At 54.4% G+C, this 19,810-nt stretch overlaps 2 protein-coding genes across 2 annotated transcripts; both read right to left on the bottom strand.

The window, feature by feature from the left end:
- Positions 1-84: 84 nt before the first annotated feature.
- IUM83_02000 (uncharacterized protein) lies at positions 85-330 on the bottom strand (the record flags this gene model as incomplete). Its single annotated transcript, XM_067925895.1, has 1 exon — positions 85-330. One exon carries the CDS (start codon positions 328-330, stop codon positions 85-87), a length of 246 nt encoding a protein of 81 aa, XP_067800881.1.
- An 18,103-nt stretch (positions 331-18,433) lies between these two features.
- Positions 18,434-19,582, bottom strand: IUM83_01999 (uncharacterized protein; the record flags this gene model as incomplete). Its single annotated transcript, XM_067925894.1, has 1 exon — positions 18,434-19,582. One exon carries the CDS (start codon positions 19,580-19,582, stop codon positions 18,434-18,436), a length of 1,149 nt encoding a protein of 382 aa, XP_067800690.1.
- Positions 19,583-19,810: the final 228 nt, after the last annotated feature.

Below are 19,810 nucleotides of genomic sequence, written 5' to 3'. Positions count from 1 at the left end.
AACTCCCCAAAAAGTCACCATCGAATCATGTGGGTTTTCGTACAGTGTGCCCAATCTGCCCGTTCAAAAGGAAACCTGAGAAAATCACACATTTTCACGCACCAACGTGATCACCAAGTCGACGTACTCAGCCGGTATGCCCGACTCACTGAAGTCCAACATCATCGGCTCCATCACAAACGTGGAGCGCAGCGACCCAGCCTCTGCAACCTTGTTCTCCACATTGCGGTCGTACATCTCCCACTCCTCTGTCACTATCTTCTCTGCGTTCCAGATATCCCGTAACGCCTTCACACCTTTCGAAGTGTCACTTGTCTCCGCGAAAAGCATTCGCATCGGGATCTTGATATCAACCCCAGGTTTATCCGCCGGTAAATTACCAGCCAACTCAGCGATCTTTTGCAACGCGGTCAGATGTTCCTCGCTCGCTTCGGTGCGTTGGTGGACCCCAAACCACAGGATCAGATCTTGCTGACTTTTCGGGAAAATTAAATTCCGTGGCCCCCTTGATCATGTAAAGTTGAAAGAGCACGACAATTTCTTCTTCGAAAAAGTTCCTCTCCCATCACTCCTAAATCCACTCCACAGTGGTGCTCCAGCAAATATCTCCACGCGGATTGGTCCACGTGCGCCACGGCAGCCAGAAGCGCCAAGGCTTCTCTAAATTTGTGGGGGGTTTTCTTGAAATTCCATTTCGGCTTTTCACTAAGGGGAAATTCGTGGTTACTGTCCTCGAAGCGCGCAGGGGGGTACACTTCCAGGAAGCGCCTCTTGAAGGTCCAGACCCCTTCCTCCGATTCTGGCCAGTGGTACTCGATGGGATTACGCAGCACCTCCGTTCATTGGGCCAGGAAACTCCAGTGCTGCTCCATCCTGCTGACTGGTCCGAAAGGGTTATCTACCCATGAGAGTAACCTTGTCTAACTTGGCAGAAAACGTAACCGAATAGTGTACCCTCGTGTAACCTAGTGGTTCCACATCTGCAAGTGAATGCGACGAACGTCTTCAACTTAGCGAAGTAGCCAGCATCAATGGGGCAATACGAGTTTTACCAGCGTAAAACTCTCTTTCTCGAAGCGGTATACCGTTCTACATGTGGGTTTTGTGTATTGAGCGAGGATAAAATCGTTTTATCAACAGTCTTCAATTCACGATTTTTAGATGGGGAGATCAAATAACGTCCCCAATGCCCCATCATCGCGTGAGCTATGGAGGTACACTTCTCGCAGAAGTCGCGGGGCCGCGAACGTAATAATGTTGGAAAGCACATGCTGATCCAAGTGATAGGGTCCAAAAGTTGCTCGCGATGGGCCACCACTCTTCCGCTTTTTACTTGAGCTAATTGCAGCTTGACGGGATGCAAACACACTCAAGAACACAAGTTTATTCTCGAGAGGAAAGACGAGAGATCGATTCATAGGTTTCAGGTGGTGCCGTTGAAAAGAGGCAACAAGGTCGGGGGAGTGACGTATCTGTAGTGGGTCTAACTTGACTCACTACTTTAGCTTACACGTTGCGCAACGTGTATGAGGAAGCGTATGTACTTAGTAATTACTTAGGTTAATTATATTTGAATACACAAATATAAGTTAAGTAACAAAAGGATTCCAAGTGACTTAGATTAGGTAAAATGAGAACTGTATTGTTTGTAAATTGATCTTCCTCTAAAATCTGCTAAAAACTGTTTATCATCTATCAAAGGGTTGACAGCGGCTGGCTGTCAGAGCCCCGCTAATATGCATGTCTCTGATTGGTAGAAAGATGCTGCTTTCTACCAATAGGATCTTTTGGGTGTGTGTGGACCACTCACTGTGGTGGTCCACTTCAATGTATCCATCGGTGTGTCTTACACCAATGTGAGGAAGTATCCAAAACGTTTAACAGATAACCTATCTGTTAAATTCACAAGTGGCTTGCAACCACTTGTACGTGTAACCCCGTTACACCATCCCCCCCTTAAGGTTAGACGCGCGGGGTCCCCGCACGTCAATCTTTTGTAATTGACCATTCGTCAATTCTCCGCGTTTGGAGAAGAAATCCGCGCTCATTCAACGATGAGCGCGCCTCAGAAGAAATCTTCTAAGTCGGTGGGGAGTCATCTCTCCATCGACGACTACTTCGAACGCCAGAAGGCGAAGTACGGCGACGTCGTCGACTTCGGCGACGACGACGAAGACATGGAGGACTCGTTCTCAAAGCGCAGTGTCGAGCGAATCGCTCGTCCCCCACGTCCGCCCGCATGAGGGGGACAAATTGGACGTTTCGAGCTGGAATCGTTCGCGAACTGAGAGCGATACCCCACTCGCCTCCGCTGGGGCTCTCAGTTCTCCGCGCGTTGCACCTGCAGCGCGTGATTCCAAAGCTCAAGGCTCTCCGCGCGCTGCGCCTGCAGCGCGCGATCCGTGGATACAGTCCGCGTCCGAGATTGCGGACCGGTATGGGAACTCGGTACCTCCGAATGAGGTACCGCTGTACGTATGCAGCGCCATCAAAGATGACGCTGTGGCTGCCGAGCTGCACTTTGATGCGGAAACGCATCAAAGGCGCGATTACTACATCGGACTCTTTCATGACCTCCGATGGTTTCTGTAGTGGGTCTAACTTGACTCACTACTTTAGCTTACACGTCGCGCAACGTGTATGAGGAAGCGTATGTACTTAGTAATTACTTAGGTTAATTATATTTGAATACACAAATATAAGTTAAGTAACAAAAGGATTCCAAGTGACTTAGATTAGGTAAAATGAGAACTGTATTGTTTGTAAATTGATCTTCCTCTAAAATCTGCTAAAAACTGTTTATCATCTATGAAAGGGTTGGCAGCGGCTGGCTGTCAGAGCCCCGCTAATATGCATGTCTCTGATTGGTAGAAAGATGCTGCTTTCTACCAATAGGATCTTTTGGGTGTGTGTGGACCACTCACTGTGGTGGTCCACTTCAATGTATCCATCGGTGTGTCTTACACCAAGGTGAGGAAGTATCCAAAACGTTTAACAGATAACCTATCTGTTAAATTCACAAGTGGCTTGCAGCCACTTGTACGTGTAACCCCGTTACACCATCCCCCCCCCTTAAGGTTAGACGCGCGGGGTCCCCGCACGTCAATCTTTGGAATTGACCATTCGTCAATTCTCCGCGTTTGGAGAAGAAATCCGCGCTCATTCAACGATGAGCGCGCCTCAGAAGAAGTCCGCAAAGTCGATGGGGAGTCATCTCTCCATCGACGACTACTTCGAACGCCAGAAGGCGAAGTACGGTGACGTCGTCGACTTCGACGACGACGATGAAGACATGGAGGGCGAGGAGGACTCGCCCTCAAAGCGTAAAGACTCAGTGTCGAGCGAATCGCTCGACCCTCACGCCAAGAACGTTCGCCCGCGTGAAGGGGACGAATCGGACGCTTCGAGTTCGAAGCGTTCGCGAACTGAGAGCGATACCCCACTCGCCTCCGCTGGGGCTCTCAGTTCTCCGCGCGCTGCTGCTGCAGCGCGTGATGTTAAGGCTCAAGGCTCTCCGCGCGCTGCGCCTGCAGCGCGATCCATGGATGCCGTCCGCGTCCGAGATCGCGGACCGGTTTGGGAACTCGGTACCTCCGAATGAGGTGCCGCTGTACGTATGCAGCGCCATCAAAGATGACGCTGTGGCTGCCGAGCTGCACTTTGATGCGGAAACGCATCAAAGGCGCGATTACTACATCGGACTCTTTCATGAGCTCCGATGGTTTCAAAGCAAGAAGACCTCTTCTCGCAGCAAAGTGCCCGAGTGGCAGGCACTTTGTCAAAGCTGGAACGCCTTTGTTGAGAACTTCAACAAGAGGCCGAGTGCTTACCGTGATCGGATTAAGCAAGCGCGTGATCGCTTCGAGACGTACTCGAAGCGTGGAAAGCTGGAGCAACTTCATGCTGAGGAGGCGAATGTGCCGTGCGCTGTGCCCGAGGGCTTTCAGTGCACGAAGTGCTTTCCAGGCGCGGTCCGCTTGAGCGACCGCGACCTGAACGGGTACACGTCGTTCCGTGTGCCCGAGAGTCTCAAAGAGCTCCGTGCTAAGTTCTTAGCACGTGAGGGTTCGGGCGCTAGCGATGATCGCAGCGCTCGTATTACTTCCGCTGCGCCAGCGCGTACTGCTCTTCGTACGCCCTCACCATTTCCGGAACGTCCTCCAGCAAGACGTTCCGCGGCTCCCATGTATCTCGATGGGGAGGAAACCCTCTCCAACGAATACGAAAACGAGCCCCTTGAGGGTTCGTTTTCGGGATACTATGGTCAACAATCCGCTCAACAATCCAGCGGGTTGAGCCGCGGGCGTCACGGATCGGCGGTGGCGGGGTTGGGAACACGCCCCGGGTATGATCAGCCCCGGGCTGATCAGTATGCGCCTCTCCACGACCGGGTGACCGTCGTGGAGCGTCTGCAGGGCGCTGAGTTCGCCGCCCTAAAACAGGAGCTGGCGAACCAGAAGGCCCAAGTCGCGGCGGTCTCGCAGACCGCCTCGAATATCCAGGTCGAGCTGGGGACCCAGATGAAGGGGTTGCTCCAGCGCGTCCGCGCGCTGGAGGAGAGGTTGCTCGTCGCCGAGGCCAAGTCCTCCGCTTCTGCCTCGGCTCCTGCCGAGGCTTCGGGTCAGCCGAGCTAGATGGCTCGTGCTGCCGGTATGGCTTTAGCCGTCCGACGTAAAAGGTCGGATGGAGGCGCATGCTAGACGGTATGTCTAGCGTGTATGCGTTGCCGTGCCGTGCCAACACAGTGAACGGCCCGATGAAGCGCGGAGCAAGCTTGCTTGCTCCGAAATCCGAAACTGCATGTCTAGGCAGGTTTTGTGTAGCTAACAAAACTAATGAACCAACTTTAAATTCATTTGTATTGCCTCTGCCCGCATTGTCTGCGTTCAGCTTCTGTTGATCAACAGAAGCTGCTATAGTGTCTTGGACAAACCGAATCACGGCTTGTCTTTTGGTGATGAAACTGATTGCATCCGAGCTGAAGTCATTCAGCTCGCTCTCCGCTAGAGGCCCGGCCTCTGCGTGGTTCTTTGCGGTGTCTGCGCCCTGCGCAGACCCGTGGTCGTTGGCCATGTTGTTGGGGGAGTCTGCGCCCTGCGCAGACTCATGTGGTTTGTCCATTGTTGCAGCTGACACTGTGCAAGTGTCAGCGGTTTTCTGCGGCTGCTGTATTGCAGGCGTAGATCCTCCCCCACTTAAAGTGGGAGCCATCACTCCGAGTAAACTCGGGAGGCGTGGATGCCGCATGGCATTCACATAAAACGGTGTATGCCCTGTCGAGGCATGCCTGAGTTATGGATGGCAAACTCTGCCATCGATAAGCACTCGCTCCAGTATTGGAACGAGTGAGCGTAGCTCTTCAAAATGTCGACGAGCACGCGATTCACGCGCTCGGTTTGACCGTCCGTCTGCGGATGATCCGCAGTCGACATGGAAAGCTGCTCCCAAGAAGTGTAAACACTTCTTGCCACAGATGCGCTGTGAAGCGCGGGTCTCTGTCCGACACGATGTCGGACGGCATGCCATGGTGTTTGAACACCATGTCGACGAGCAGACGGGCTGTCTGCTTCGCGGTCACCTCTGCTGGCACCGCAGCAAGATGTACCATCTTGCTGAAACGGTCTACAAAGACCACAACACCGGTGTTCCCTCCGCTGTCCGGGGGAAGACCAAAGATGAAGTCCAAAGACATGGACTTCCAACACTCCGACGGAGTCGGTAGTGATTGCAGTGGAGCCTGCGCGAATGGCGCAGGCTTTACGCGTTGGCATACCTCGCAAGCACGGATGTACTTGCGCACCCACTTGTACTGGTGGTGCCAGTAGAAGTCGCGCGTGAGAAGGACGTATGTCTTCTCACGTCCAAGATGTCCCGCAGTCGGGGCATCGTGATACTCGTACATGATCCTGAGTCGCAGGTCATGGTCATTTGGCACGACAACGCGATCCGCGTTGTCGTCGACTGCGTTGTAAAGTAGCAGTCCTTCGTGCACACGAAAGCGGTGTGCACGCGCTCGAAGGTGCTTGGGCAGCTTCTGACGGGACTTGTCAGAAGGCACTGTGCCATAGGCCAGCAAGAGTTTCGCGTCCGCGTCGTGCGCGTACGTGGCCTTCACATCATCCAACAGAGATGATGTGGGTTTGCTCGATCGCATGGCGTCAATGGCATTGACGTCAACAGCTTCTGCTTAGTCCGGCCGACGTGATAACGCGTCGGCCACCACGTTCAATCTTCCGGGTTTGTATTCGACCCGGAAGTTATACTCCGCAAAGAATGAGAGCCATCTCGCCATTCTTTGTGAAATGTGTGGCGACTTCACTGCGGTGCGCAGTGATGCATGGTCGGTGTAGACCACAAATGGTCTACTCCCAAGCAAGTACACTCGGAACTTTGCGAGTGCATACTTCATGGCAAGGAGTTCCTTGTCATGCACCGGATAGTTGCGCTCAGCTGGCTTCAGCTGACGCGATTGGTAGTAGACGACACGATCACGGCCCTCGTGATCGTGCTGCATTAACGCGCATCCGATCGCGAAATCGGATGCGTCACACACTACGTGAAATGGGCGATCTTGGTCAGCCACTGCCAAGATCGGCGCCTCAATCAAGCCCCGCTTGACTGTATCGAATGCCTTTTGGCAATCGGGTGTCCAATTCCACACAGCTTCTTTCTTAAGAAGCTGTGACAGCGGGCGGATCTTGCCCGCGTAGTCCTCCACATACTTGCACAAGTACGTGGCCAAGCCAAGGAACTGCCTCAGTTCCTTGACACTTGAAGGCGTTGGCCATTCATTGATCACTCTGACCTTTTCCGGGTCAGGGCGAACACCATTCTTCCCTACGAGACACCCGAGGACGGGTATCTCGCTCGCCCCGAAGATACACTTCTTCAGGTTCGCGTAGAGCTTATGCTTTCGCATCAGCTCAAGTAGCTTCCGGAGATGCACCCTGTGCATCTCTGCGTCGGTCTTCTCGTCCACAGCCCGGCTGTGGATGAATACATCGTCGAAGTAGCTCGGTGCGAAGTCGCGCACCGAGCGCAACAAGTGCGTCACGCACCTGTTGAAAGTCGCAGGGGCATTCTTAAGCCCCTGTGGCATTACTAGCCATTCCCAGAGCATGCCGCCTGGCGTGCTCACTGCCGTGAGAGGGATATCCCTCTCACGCATTAGGATTTGGTAGAATCCATCTCGCAAGTCGAGAGCACTGTAAACGGTGCTCCAGGCCATCGAATCGATGATAACATCTTTTCGCGGTATCGGCGTCTGCGCCGGTACCGTCGCATCGTTCAGCTTGTTATACGCATGAACGATGCGCCATCCGCCCTGTGGCTTTTTGACACAGAACGTCGGAGCACTGTGCGGGGACTTTGATTCCCGCACTTGTCCTGCTTTGCGACGACTTTCAAAGAAGTCGTCGATTGCTTTTACTTGCTCTCGCGGCAGTGGCCACTGCCGCGTGACACAGTATTTCGTGCCCGGCACGAGATCAATCTCGTGCTGAATGCCCTTATCCTGCGGAAGCTCCGCAGGAATGTCTTCCGGGAGTACGTCTTTGTACTCCCTCAATAATTCGTAATAGGGACTCGACTTCAGCGAGTCCCAACCTTGTTCCTCGAAGCGCTCTCGCTTCGTCTTCGCACTGAGAGTGTCTTCACTCTCAGTGGTACTTCCCATGAAGAGCTGCCTCAGCTCTTCGCTCTCGCTCGTCGTTCTTTCGCTGTCCGAAAGAACGCAAACTTGCTCGATGCGTCCATCGTGCAAGTCGCGTGTGAAGCGCTTCCAGCTCATGGCTGGAAGCGAAGTCAACTCCGACGCCGTCGTCGGAGGACTAGCGAGTTCCATGTCACGATACTGGAATCCAGTATCGGTGCGCGTCAAGACGCTTAGCGTCTTGACATTCGGCGTCACCGCCGCAGTCTGCCCAGCAGACTGCTCTTGTTGCGTCTCGGTCCCGGACCGAGACTTGCGCAGCGTTTTCCGCTTGCGCCGTCTTCTTGTTGTGCGGAGACCGGCTCCGCACAGTTGTTCTTCTGGTCCAGGCCCGGCCGTGGACAGTTGTTCGCCGGCGGACCCTGTCCGCGGGCGCGCGGTATCAAGCCCGGCTTGACCGCATTTTCCTTCGTGCAGCCCGGCTGCACGGTAATGTGTCCCTTCGCCGGCAGACCCTGTCTGCGGGCGCGCGATATCAAGCCCGGCTTGATCGCATGGCGCTTCGTCGTGCAGCCCGGCTGCACGACAGCGTGCAAATTGCGTCAGTGCTGTACGTTTGCAACCGTCCGCACTGTTTGCAGCGTCAACTCCCGGAGTTGACACGCCTTCGTCACCTCGACGCCATTCATTGGCGGAGCCCCTCATGACCGAGGGTGCGTCGACTCCGGGAGTCGACGCGTCGTCGTCGACCTGACCTCTTCGGGTCAGGGACTGTCCCATGCGTACTTGAACGCGAGTGTTGGTTCCCGGAACCGACACATCCTCATCTTCCGACGTCGGCAGCCTTGCCGACGTTGGTCTCACTTGTGCGCATCCTCACGCACCCCTTGGGCACTCCGGGACAGCAGCATTAAGCGCTGTCTCGACTGGTGAGCCGCGAGCACCTGCTGGTGCGTGTGCTGCGGTAACAGGGCCATCGCTCTCTGTTCCGCTGTCGCGTCCGAAGCGCACGAGCGTGCGCTTCTTCCAGTCTATCACCGGATCATGCCGTGGCTTGCACGGCGTGGCCATTACCACGTCGAACTTATCGTCCAGGTCCAGGACGATAAAGTGTTCGACAAACACTCGTTGTTTGTACGAGAAGCGCACGTTCACGACGCGCTTCTCGGTCTTCACGATGGCACCTGTTGCCAGTCGTATCTCCAGAAGACTTCGAGGTGTATCTACCTCCTCGAAGTCAAGTCTTGACAGGCTTCGTAGTCGAACAAAGTTGTTCGACGCGCCTGAGTCTACCAATGCTCGAAGAGAGTCACTCGCTCTCTTCGAGTAAACCTTCAAGATGACTAGGTTTGGCCTGTCATCTTGTTTCTTGCAGTGAGATCTGGTCTCACTGGGGGCTGCAGTCCTCAGTGTCGCGTGCCCGATGTCGGCACGCGCGACTGCATTACCAGTAGGGCGCCCCGCGCCTACTGGATGTTCGCGTTTTTTGTTGGTCCGCGGCGATGCCTAGCATCGCCACGACGGCCACCTCCAGGGGGCATGGGAATTGTGCACTCCCGTGCAAAGTGACCGATCCTTCCGCAACGGAAGCATCGCACGTTGCCTCCCTGCTGCTGGTAACCAGCAGTTGTTGCATTCGAGAGGTCCATTGGTTCTGGACCTCCCGGCCTCGCTACCGGGCGCGGTTGCGGCCTCGGCACGTTCACATGCAGTTTAGCCTGCCGCAGGCTAAACTCTTCTTGCATGGCAAGAGTGATCGCAGCTTCGAGAGTACTCGGGTACTCTCGGAAGAGATAGGTCTTCACAGGCCCATCTCTAAGCCCCTTCATGAACGTGACGACCTTGGTCGCCTCGTCAATCGGATTAGTCACGATATTTGATACCAAATATCGTGCACGCTGCGCGTAAGCATGGACGTCATGCTTACCCTGCTGAAGGTCGAGGAACTCCGCCCTCGACCGGAACTCGTTTTGCGGGGGCTCAAACGCTTGTTTGAGCTCCTCTTTGAACACTTCGTACGTGCTGAAGCACGTAGGATCGGAGAGTCGGCGTCCATACGCCCAACTCCTTGCGCGTCCGCCAAGGCAGGACATGGCGAACGCGACCTTCGACAGCGGGTCGACGATGCGTCGAGCCGCTATGGCTGTGTCGAGTTCGACAAGCCATCGGAGGAGAGGCTCGCCCTCTCTTCCCACGTAATTGCTTACGCTCAACTTTAATGGTTGAGCACGCGGTGTCGTTCCCGACGACGCCGTTGCTAAGGAAGCAGCATCGCGCTGCTCATTCATGATGAACCCCAGAGCAACACCATGTTGTTCCGTCGGCGATAGCGTACGCAGCATTGTAGCTATCGCCGCTTCTCCAATGACAGTTGACAGTCGTTGGAGGGCTTCCCACTCTGGGTCAGACAGGTGGGGGCAGTCTGCGCGTGCAACATGCGTTGCAGGCGTATTGGAGCTCTCCATGGGCACCTCCGTACTCATGGGGTTCTCGGCTCCGCGTTCGTACACCGCGTACGAACGTCAAGCCGTCGGTCGTTGGACGGACTACAAAGTGCTACCAGGTGTAGTGGGTCTAACTTGACTCACTACTTTAGCTTACACGTTGCGCAACGTGTATGAGGAAGCGTAAATACTTAGTAATTACTTAGGTTAATTATATTTGAATACACAAATATAAGTTAAGTAAGAAAGGATTCCAAGTGACTTAGATGAGGTAAAATGAGAACTGTATTGTTTGTAAATTGATCTTCCTCCTAAATCTGCTAAAAACTGTTTATCATCTATGAAAGGGGTTGGCAGCGGCTGGCTGTCAGAGCCCCGCTAATATGCATGTCTCTGATTGGTAGAAAGATGCTGCTTTTCTACCAATAGGATCTTTGGGTATGTGTGGACCACTCACTGTGGTGGCCCACTTCAATGTATCCATTGGTGTGTCTTACACCAAGGTGAGGAAGTATCCAAAACGTTTAACAGATAACCTATCTGTTAAATTCACAAGTGGCTTGCAACCACTTGTACGTGTAACCCCGTTACAGTTTCAAAGCAAGAAGACATCGTCTCGCAGCAAAGTGCCCGAATGGCAGGCACTTTGTCAAAGTTGGAACGCCTTTGTTGATAACTTCAACAAGAGGCCGAGTGCTTACCGTGATCGGATTAAGCAAGCGCGTGATCGCTTCGAGACGTACTCGAAGCGTGGAAAGCTGGAGCAACTTCATGCTGAGGAGGCAAATGTGCCGTGCGCTGTGCCCGAGGGCTTTCAGTGCACGAAGTGCTTCCCGGGCGCGATCCGCTTGAGCGACCGCGACCTGAACGGGTACACGTCGTTCCGTGTGCCCGAGAGTCTCAAAGAGCTCCGTGCTAAGTTCTTAGCACGTGAGGGTTCGGGCGCTAGCGATGATCGCAGCGCTCGTATTACTTCCGCTGCACCAGCGCGTACTGCTCCTCGTACGCCCTCACCATTTCCGGAACGTCCTCCAGCAAGACGTTCCGCGGCTTCCATGTATCTCGATGGGGAGGAAATCCTCTCCAACGAATACGAAAACGAGCCCCTTGAGGGTTCGTTTTCGGGATACTATGGTCAACAATCCGCTCAACAATCCAGCGGGTTGAGCCGCGGGCGTCACGGATCGGCGGTGGCGGGGTTGGGAACACGCCCCGGGTATGATCAGCCCCGGGCTGATCAGTATGCGCCTCTCCACGACCGGGTGACCGTCGTGGAGCGTCTGCAGGGCGCTGAGTTCGCCGCCCTAAAACAGGAGCTGGCGAACCAGAAGGCCCAAGTCGCGGCGGTCTCGCAGACCGCCTCGAATATCCAGGTCGAGCTGGGGACCCAGATGAAGGGTTGCTCCAGCGCGTCCGCGCGCTGGAGGAGAGGTTGCTCGTCGCCGAGGCCAAGTCCTCCGCTTCTGCCTCGGCTCCTGCCGAGGCTTCGGGTCAGCCGAGCTAGATGGCTCGTGCTGCCGGTATGGCTTTAGCCGTCCGACGTAAAAGGTCGGATGGAGGCGCATGCTAGACGGTATGTCTAGCGTGTATGCGTTGCCGTGCCGTGCCAACACAGTGAACGGCCCGATGAAGCGCGGAGCAAGCTTGCTTGCTCCGAAATCCGAAACTGCATGTCTAGGCAGGTTTTGTGTAGCTAACAAAACTAATGAACCAACTTTAAATTCATTTGTGTTGCCTCTGCCCGCATTGTCTGCGTTCAGCTTCTGTTGATCAACAGAAGCTGCTATAGTGTCTTGGACAAACCGAATCACGGCTTGTCTTTTGGTGATGAAACTGATTGCATCCGAGCTGAAGTCATTCAGCTCGCTCTCCGCTAGAGCCCCGGCCTCTGCGTGGTTCTTTGCGGTGTCTGCGCCCTGCGCAGACCCGTGGTCGTTGGCCTTGTTGTTGGAGGAGTCTGCGCCCTGCGCATACTCATGTGGTTTGTCCATTGTTGCAGCTGACACTGTGCAAGTGTCAGCGGTTTTCTGCGGCTGCTGTATTGCAGTCGTAGATCCTCCCCCACTTAAAGTGGGAGCCATCACTCCGAGTAAACTCGGGAGGCGTGGATGCCGCATGGCATTCACATAAAACGGTGTATGCCCTGTCGAGGCATGCCTGAGTTATGGATGGCAAACTCTGCCATCGATAAGCACTCGCTCCAGTATTGGAACGAGTGAGCGTAGCTCTTCAAAATGTCGACGAGCACGCGATTCACGCGCTCGGTTTGACCGTCCGTCTGCGGATGATCCGCAGTCGACATGGAAAGTTGGCTCCCAAGAAGTGTAAACACTTCTTGCCACAGGTGCGCTGTGAAGCGCGGGTCTCTGTCCGACACGATGTCGGACGGCATGCCATGGTGTTTGAACACCATGTCGACGAACAGACGGGCCGTCTGCTTCGCGGTCACCTCTGCCGGCACCGCAGCAAGATGTACCATCTTGCTGAAGCGGTCTACGAAGACCACAACACCGGTGTTCCCTCCGCTATCCGGGGGAAGACCAAAGATGAAGTCCAAAGACATGGACTTCCAACACTCCGACGGAGTCGGTAGTGATTGTAACGGAGCCTGCGCGAATGGCGCAGGCTTTACGCGTTGGCATACCTCGCAAGCACGGATGTACTTGCGCACCCACTTGTACTGGTGGTGCCAGTAGAAGTCGCGCGTGAGAAGGACGTATGTCTTCTCACGTCCAAGATGTCCCGCGGTCGGGGCATCATGATACTCGTACATGATCCTGAGTCGCAGGTCATGGTCATTCGGCACGACAACGCGATCCGCGTTGTCGTCGACTGCATTGTAAAGCAGTAGTCCGTCGTGCACACGAAAGCGGTGTGCACGCGCTCGAAGGTGCTTGGGCAGCTTCTGACGGGACTTGTCAGAAGGCACTGTGCCATAGGCCAGCAAGAGCTTCGCGTCCGCGTCGTGCGCGTACGTGGCCTTCACATCATCCAACAGAGACGATGTGGGTTTGCTCGATCGCATGACGTCAATGGCATTGACGTCAGCAGCTTCTGCGTAGTCCGGCCGACGTGATAGCGCGTCGGCCACTACATTCAATCTTCCTGGTTTGTATTCGACCCGGAAGTTATACTCCGCAAAGAATGAGAGCCATCTCGCCATTCTTTGTGATATGTGTGGTGACTTCACTGCAGTGCGCAGTGATGCATGGTCGGTGTAGACCGCAAACGGTCTACTTCCAACCAAATACACTTGGAACTTTGCGAGTGCGTATTTCATGGCAAGGAGTTCCTTGTCATGCACCGGATAGTTGCGCTCAGCTGGCTTCAGCTGACGCGATTGGTAGTAGACGACACGATCACGGCCCTCGTGATCGTGCTGCATCAACGCGCATCCGATCGCGAAGTCGGATGCGTCACATACGACGTGGAATGGACGATCTTGGTCAGCCACTGCCAAGATCGGTGCCTCAATCAAGCCCCGCTTGACTGCATCGAATGCCTTTTGGCAATCGGTTGTCCAATTCCACACAGCTTCCTTCTTAAGAAGCTGTGACAGCGGGCGGATCTTGCCCGCGTAGTCCTCCACATACTTGCACAAGTACGTGGCCAAGCCAAGGAACTGCCTCAGTTCCTTGACACTTGAAGGCGTTGGCCATTCATTGATCACTCTGACCTTTTCCGGGTCAGGGCGAACACCATTCTTCCCTACGAGACACCCGAGGACGGGTATCTCGCTCGCCCCGAAGATACACTTCTTCAGGTTCGCGTAGAGCTTATGCTTTCGCATCAGCTCAAGTAGCTTCCGGAGATGCACCCTGTGCATCTCTGCGTCGGTCTTCTCGTCCACAGCCCGGCTGTGGATGAATACATCGTCGAAGTAGCTCGGTGCGAAGTCGCGCACCGAGCGCAACAAGTGCGTCACGCACCTGTTGAAAGTCGCAGGGGCATTCTTAAGCCCCTGTGGCATTACTAGCCATTCCCAGAGCATGCCGCCTGGCGTGCTCACTGCCGTGAGAGGGATATCCCTCTCACGCATTAGGATTTGGTAGAATCCATCTCGCAAGTCGAGAGCACTGTAAACGGTGCTCCAGGCCATCGAATCGATGATAACATCTTTTCGCGGTATCGGCGTCTGCGCCGGTACCGTCGCATCGTTCAGCTTGTTATACGCATGAACGATGCGCCATCCGCCCTGTGGCTTTTTGACACAGAACGTCGGAGCACTGTGCGGGGACTTTGATTCCCGCACTTGTCCTGCTTTGCGACGACTTTCAAAGAAGTCGTCGATTGCTTTTACTTGCTCTCGCGGCAGTGGCCACTGCCGCGTGACACAGTATTTCGTGCCCGGCACGAGATCAATCTCGTGCTGAATGCCCTTATCCTGCGGAAGCTCCGCAGGAATGTCTTCCGGGAGTACGTCTTTGTACTCCCTCAATAATTCGTAATAGGGACTCGACTTCAGCGAGTCCCAACCTTGTTCCTCGAAGCGCTCTCGCTTCGTCTTCGCACTGAGAGTGTCTTCACTCTCAGTGGTACTTCCCATGAAGAGCTGCCTCAGCTCTTCGCTCTCGCTCGTCGTTCTTTCGCTGTCCGAAAGAACGCAAACCTGCTGGATGCGTCCATCGTGCAAGTCGCGCATGAAGCGCTTCCAGCTCATGACTGGAAGCGAAAGTCAACTCCGACGCCGTCGTTAGCGAGTTCCATTTCACGATACTGGAATCCAGTATCGGTGCGCGTCAAGACGCTTAGCGTCTCGGTCCCGGACCGAGACTTGCGCAGCGTTTTCCGCTTGCGCCGTCTTCTTGTTGTGCGGAGACCGGCTCCGCACAGTTGTTCTTCTGGTCCAGGCCCGGCCGTGGACAGTTGTTCGCCGGCGGACCCTGTCCGCGGGCGCGCGGTATCAAGCCCGGCTTGACCGCATTTTCCTTCGTGCAGCCCGGCTGCACGGTAATGTGTCCCTTCGCCGGCAGACCCTGTCTGCGGGCGCGCGATATCAAGCCCGGCTTGATCGCATGGCGCTTCGTCGTGCAGCCCGGCTGCACGACAGCGTGCAAATTGCGTCAGTGCTGTACGTTTGCAACCGTCCGCACTGTTTGCAGCGTCAACTCCCGGAGTTGACACGCCTTCGTCACCTCGACGCCATTCATTGGCGGAGCCCCTCATGACCGAGGGTGCGTCGACTCCGGGAGTCGACGCGTCGTCGTCGACCTGACCTCTTCGGGTCAGGGACTGTCCCATGCGTACTTGAACGCGAGTGTTGGTTCCCGGAACCGACACATCCTCATCTTCCGACGTCGGCAGCCTTGCCGACGTTGGTCTCACTTGTGCGCATCCTCACGCACCCCTTGGGCACTCCGGGACAGCAGCATTAAGCGCTGTCTCGACTGGTGAGCCGCGAGCACCTGCTGGTGCGTGTGCTGCGGTAACAGGGCCATCGCTCTCTGTTCCGCTGTCGCGTCCGAAGCGCACGAGCGTGCGCTTCTTCCAGTCTATCACCGGATCATGCCGTGGCTTGCACGGCGTGGCCATTACCACGTCGAACTTATCGTCCAGGTCCAGGACGATAAAGTGTTCGACAAACACTCGTTGTTTGTACGAGAAGCGCACGTTCACGACGCGCTTCTCGGTCTTCACGATGGCACCTGTTGCCAGTCGTACCTCCAGAAGACTTCGAGGTACATTTACCTCCTCGAAGTCAAGTCTCGACAGGCTTCGTAGTCGAACAAAGTTGTTCGACGCGCCCGAATCTACCAGAGCGCGAAGAGAGTCACTCGCTCTCTTCGACGTTACCTTCAAGATGACTAGGTTCGGCCTGTCATCTTGCTTCTTGCAGCGAGATCTGGTCTCACTGGGGGCTGCAGTCCTCAGTGTCGCGTGCCCAATGTCGGCACGCGCGACTGCATTACCAGTAGGGCGCCCCGCGCCTACTGGATGTTCGCGTTTTTTGTTGGTCCGCGGCGATGCCTAGCATCGCCACGACGGCCACCTCCAGGAGGCATGGGAGCTGTACACTCCCGTGCAAAGTGACCGATCCTTCCGCAACGGAAGCATCGCACGTTACCTCCCTGCTGCTCGTAACCAGCAGTTGTTGCGTTCGAGAGGTCCATTGGTTCCGGACCTCCTCGCTACCGGGCGCGGTTGCGGCCTCGGCACGTTCACATGCAGTTTAGCCTGCCGCAGGCTAAACTCTTCTTGCATGGCAAGAGTGATCGCAGCTTCGAGAGTACTCGGGTACTCTCGGAAGAGATAGGTCTTCACGGGCCCATCTCTAAGTCCTTTCATGAACGTGACGACCTTGGTCGCCTCGTCAATCGGGTTAGTCACGATATTTGATACCAAGTACCGTGCACGCTGCGCGTAAGCATGAACGTCATGCTTACCCTGCTGCAGGTCGAGGAATTCCGCCCTCGACCGGAACTCGTTTTGCGGGGGCTCAAACGCTTGTCTGAGCTCCTCTTTGAACACTTCGTACGTACTGAAGCACGTAGGATCGGAGAGTCGGCGTCCGTACGCCCAACTCCTTGCGCGTCCGCCAAGGCAGGACATGGCGAACGCGACCTTCGACAGCGGGTCGACGATGCGTCGAGCCGCTATGGCTGTGTCGAGTTCGACAAGCCATCGGAGGAGAGGCTCGCCCTCTCTTCCCACGTAATTGCTTACGCTCAACTTTAATGGTTGAGCACGCGGTGTCGTTCCCGACGACGCCGTTGCTAAGGAAGCAGCATCGCGCTGCTCATTCATGATGAACCCCAGAGCAACACCATGTTGTTCCGTCGGCGATAGCGTACGCAGCATTGTAGCTATCGCCGCTTCTCCAATGACAGTTGACAGTCGTTGGAGGGCTTCCCACTCTGGGTCAGACAGGTGGGGGCAGTCTGCGCGTGCAACATGCGTTGCAGGCGTATTGGAGCTCTCCATGGGCACCTCCGTACTCATGGGGTTCTCGGCTCCGCGTTCGTACACCGCGTACGAACGTCAAGCCGTCGGTCGTTGGACGGACTACAAAGTGCTACCAGGTGTAGTGGGTCTAACTTGACTCACTACTTTAGCTTACACGTTGCGCAACGTGTATGAGGAAGCGTAAATACTTAGTAATTACTTAGGTTAATTATATTTGAATACACAAATATAAGTTAAGTAAGAAAGGATTCCAAGTGACTTAGATGAGGTAAAATGAGAACTGTATTGTTTGTAAATTGATCTTCCTCCTAAATCTGCTAAAAACTGTTTATCATCTATGAAAGGGGTTGGCAGCGGCTGGCTGTCAGAGCCCCGCTAATATGCATGTCTCTGATTGGTAGAAAGATGCTGCTTTTCTACCAATAGGATCTTTGGGTATGTGTGGACCACTCACTGTGGTGGCCCACTTCAATGTATCCATTGGTGTGTCTTACACCAAGGTGAGGAAGTATCCAAAACGTTTAACAGATAACCTATCTGTTAAATTCACAAGTGGCTTGTAGCCACTTGTGCGTGTAACCCCGTTACAGTATCGGTGTGACGATATAGAGGTACTCCAACGTGTGGTTCGATTCCAACATTTGCAAAAGGCCATTCAAAATGCTCTCATAATGCTGGTAACATCCACTCGTTCAATAGATCAGTCAGATGAACACGCATCCGACGCACACACTTTGCCAGTGGCTCGTTCGAATCTCCCAACTTGGTCCACAGCGCTGCAATATCATCCCAGTCGTATGTGAGATCAGGTAGAGGCAATTTGTTTGTAAGACACTCACTAACGTTGAGGCGCAAGTCCACCCCTTCCCCACCGTACAGCACGAGCTCCTCCAGATTGGGGCAAGATGTCAAAATTGCACTCTCGTCTATCTCACTTCTGGCATCATTGAGCGCCAATACTTTCAGCGAATGCCCAATAGCAGCAATAAACTGGAGAAAACCGTCAGCATCGAATGGACCAAACTTTTCAAATCCAATATGAAGCGAAGTCAAGCCACATGCACTGCTATGCTTCGAGCTGGCCTCAACAAAAACCAGATCACTGCGCTGGACTTGGCACCTTCCAAATCCAGGAATCATGGCATTCACAAGATCACCCACTCCATCGTCAATAAAGTCCGGACAGAATCTATGACTGCCTCGAACGTCAATGGGCGGAAATCCCGTCGCGGCTGCCCTCGATTATTCAGTCGCCAGTGGACAAGTTTCCCACGGGGACAACCATACAGATCTTCTTCAGGATGCTCAGACCTTAATATGGCGGAAAAGGTCTCCACATCCTCCACGCTCATACTTCCATAGAAATCAGCGATAAATCTTGTAATGATGAAAACGCGCGAGCTGTCTTTGAAAAGAGGCCATAGGCTAGCCAATTCTACCAGTGTCCACTAGTTGCAGGGTTATTCGGGAGCATTTGCAAGCGCATTGACATCTTCTTTGATGTTCGATTGAGAGCCATCGCAGAACCCATCGCCTCGATCTCAAATTCCTCCAAGTGATACGGACACTCCAAGTGAATTGTGCCCATTCGAAGCGGGCCCGGCTCCGTACCACTTTCATCCACAGTTGGGCTGTGCGTTTCAAGAGTATCGCGCACAGAATGCTGCACACGGCCAAATACATGCGACATCAGCTGTCCCACAACTTGCTTTGCCATGCGCTCGTCAGATCTCAAATTTCGCTCAAGTGACAGCCAAAGCGACAACTGGGAGAAGTGAGTATTTCCAACTACCATATCCTTCATCACTTCCACCATCTCTTCATTGACCTGGAAGTCATTGAATTCTGCGATCACCGGCTTAAGTACGAACGTGCAGCGTAGGCACCCCGGGGCTGCATCTCTCTTCTTCTGACTCCGTTCGTACATTTTCCATTCTTCCTGCACTTTCTTCTCCGCCGTCCCGGTATCTCTCAGTGGATGGACAGCCCCTTTCGCGCCGATATGATGAACCGACATGTAATAAACTCGAACCGGGATCTCAAGATCCAGCCCCTGTTTGGTACGACGCAGATTCGCGTCCATGCCCGAAATCCGCTCTAGCGCTTTCAAATAATCCGGCGACGGATTTTCGCGTTGGTCGACCCCATAAAACTGGATAATTTCATCTGTGAGCGTATCCGCGTATTTGCTGCTGTCTTGGAGCACGAAGAGGATAAAATCCGCCGGGATGTCCTTCTCGGCGAATTCCTCTCCCGCCTCCCCCAAGTCCACATTGCACTCTTCTTGCAGTAAAATCTTCCACGCTGATTGGTCCACATGGGCTACTGCGGATAACAACGCTAGTGCTTCGCGGATTTTCCGGTAGAAAATCCGGAATCGCTGGGCTCCATGCTCCCCGAAGTACCGCGGAAAATCCATGCCGGCGTACTCAATGGTGTCGCGACAGGTAGGCAGATAAACCTCCAGTCGACGGCGACGGACATCCCACACTTCCTCCTCGCGCTCGGCCCAGCGGTAGCTGATGCGGTTGCGCAGCACTGTGCACCACGGCGACAGGAACCCCCAGCGATGCTGCCACGCCATGATGGTCGGGCAATTTTTTGTGACACGATAAAATACGGATAATTTTGTTAATGTTGCTTGGATGTTGCGCTGACAGGTGACGGTGTAAGTTGGATGAGTTTTGCTCTTTTACAAGCTTAAAAGCAAGTTCAAACTTCAATGGAGCTTCAAACGCTGGTGACACTTTGAAATCCCGCAGACTCCTGGAAAAGGAACACTTTCTGCTGCGCTGCCGCACCTGCAAAGGCG

This window comes from Phytophthora cinnamomi (assembly GCF_018691715.1).
Source record: "Phytophthora cinnamomi strain GKB4 chromosome Unknown Contig0, whole genome shotgun sequence".
NCBI lineage: Eukaryota > Oomycota > Peronosporomycetes > Peronosporales > Peronosporaceae > Phytophthora > Phytophthora cinnamomi.
Note: the sequence above shows the minus strand (reverse complement) of the source record. Positions and strands in the feature narration are given on the sequence as shown.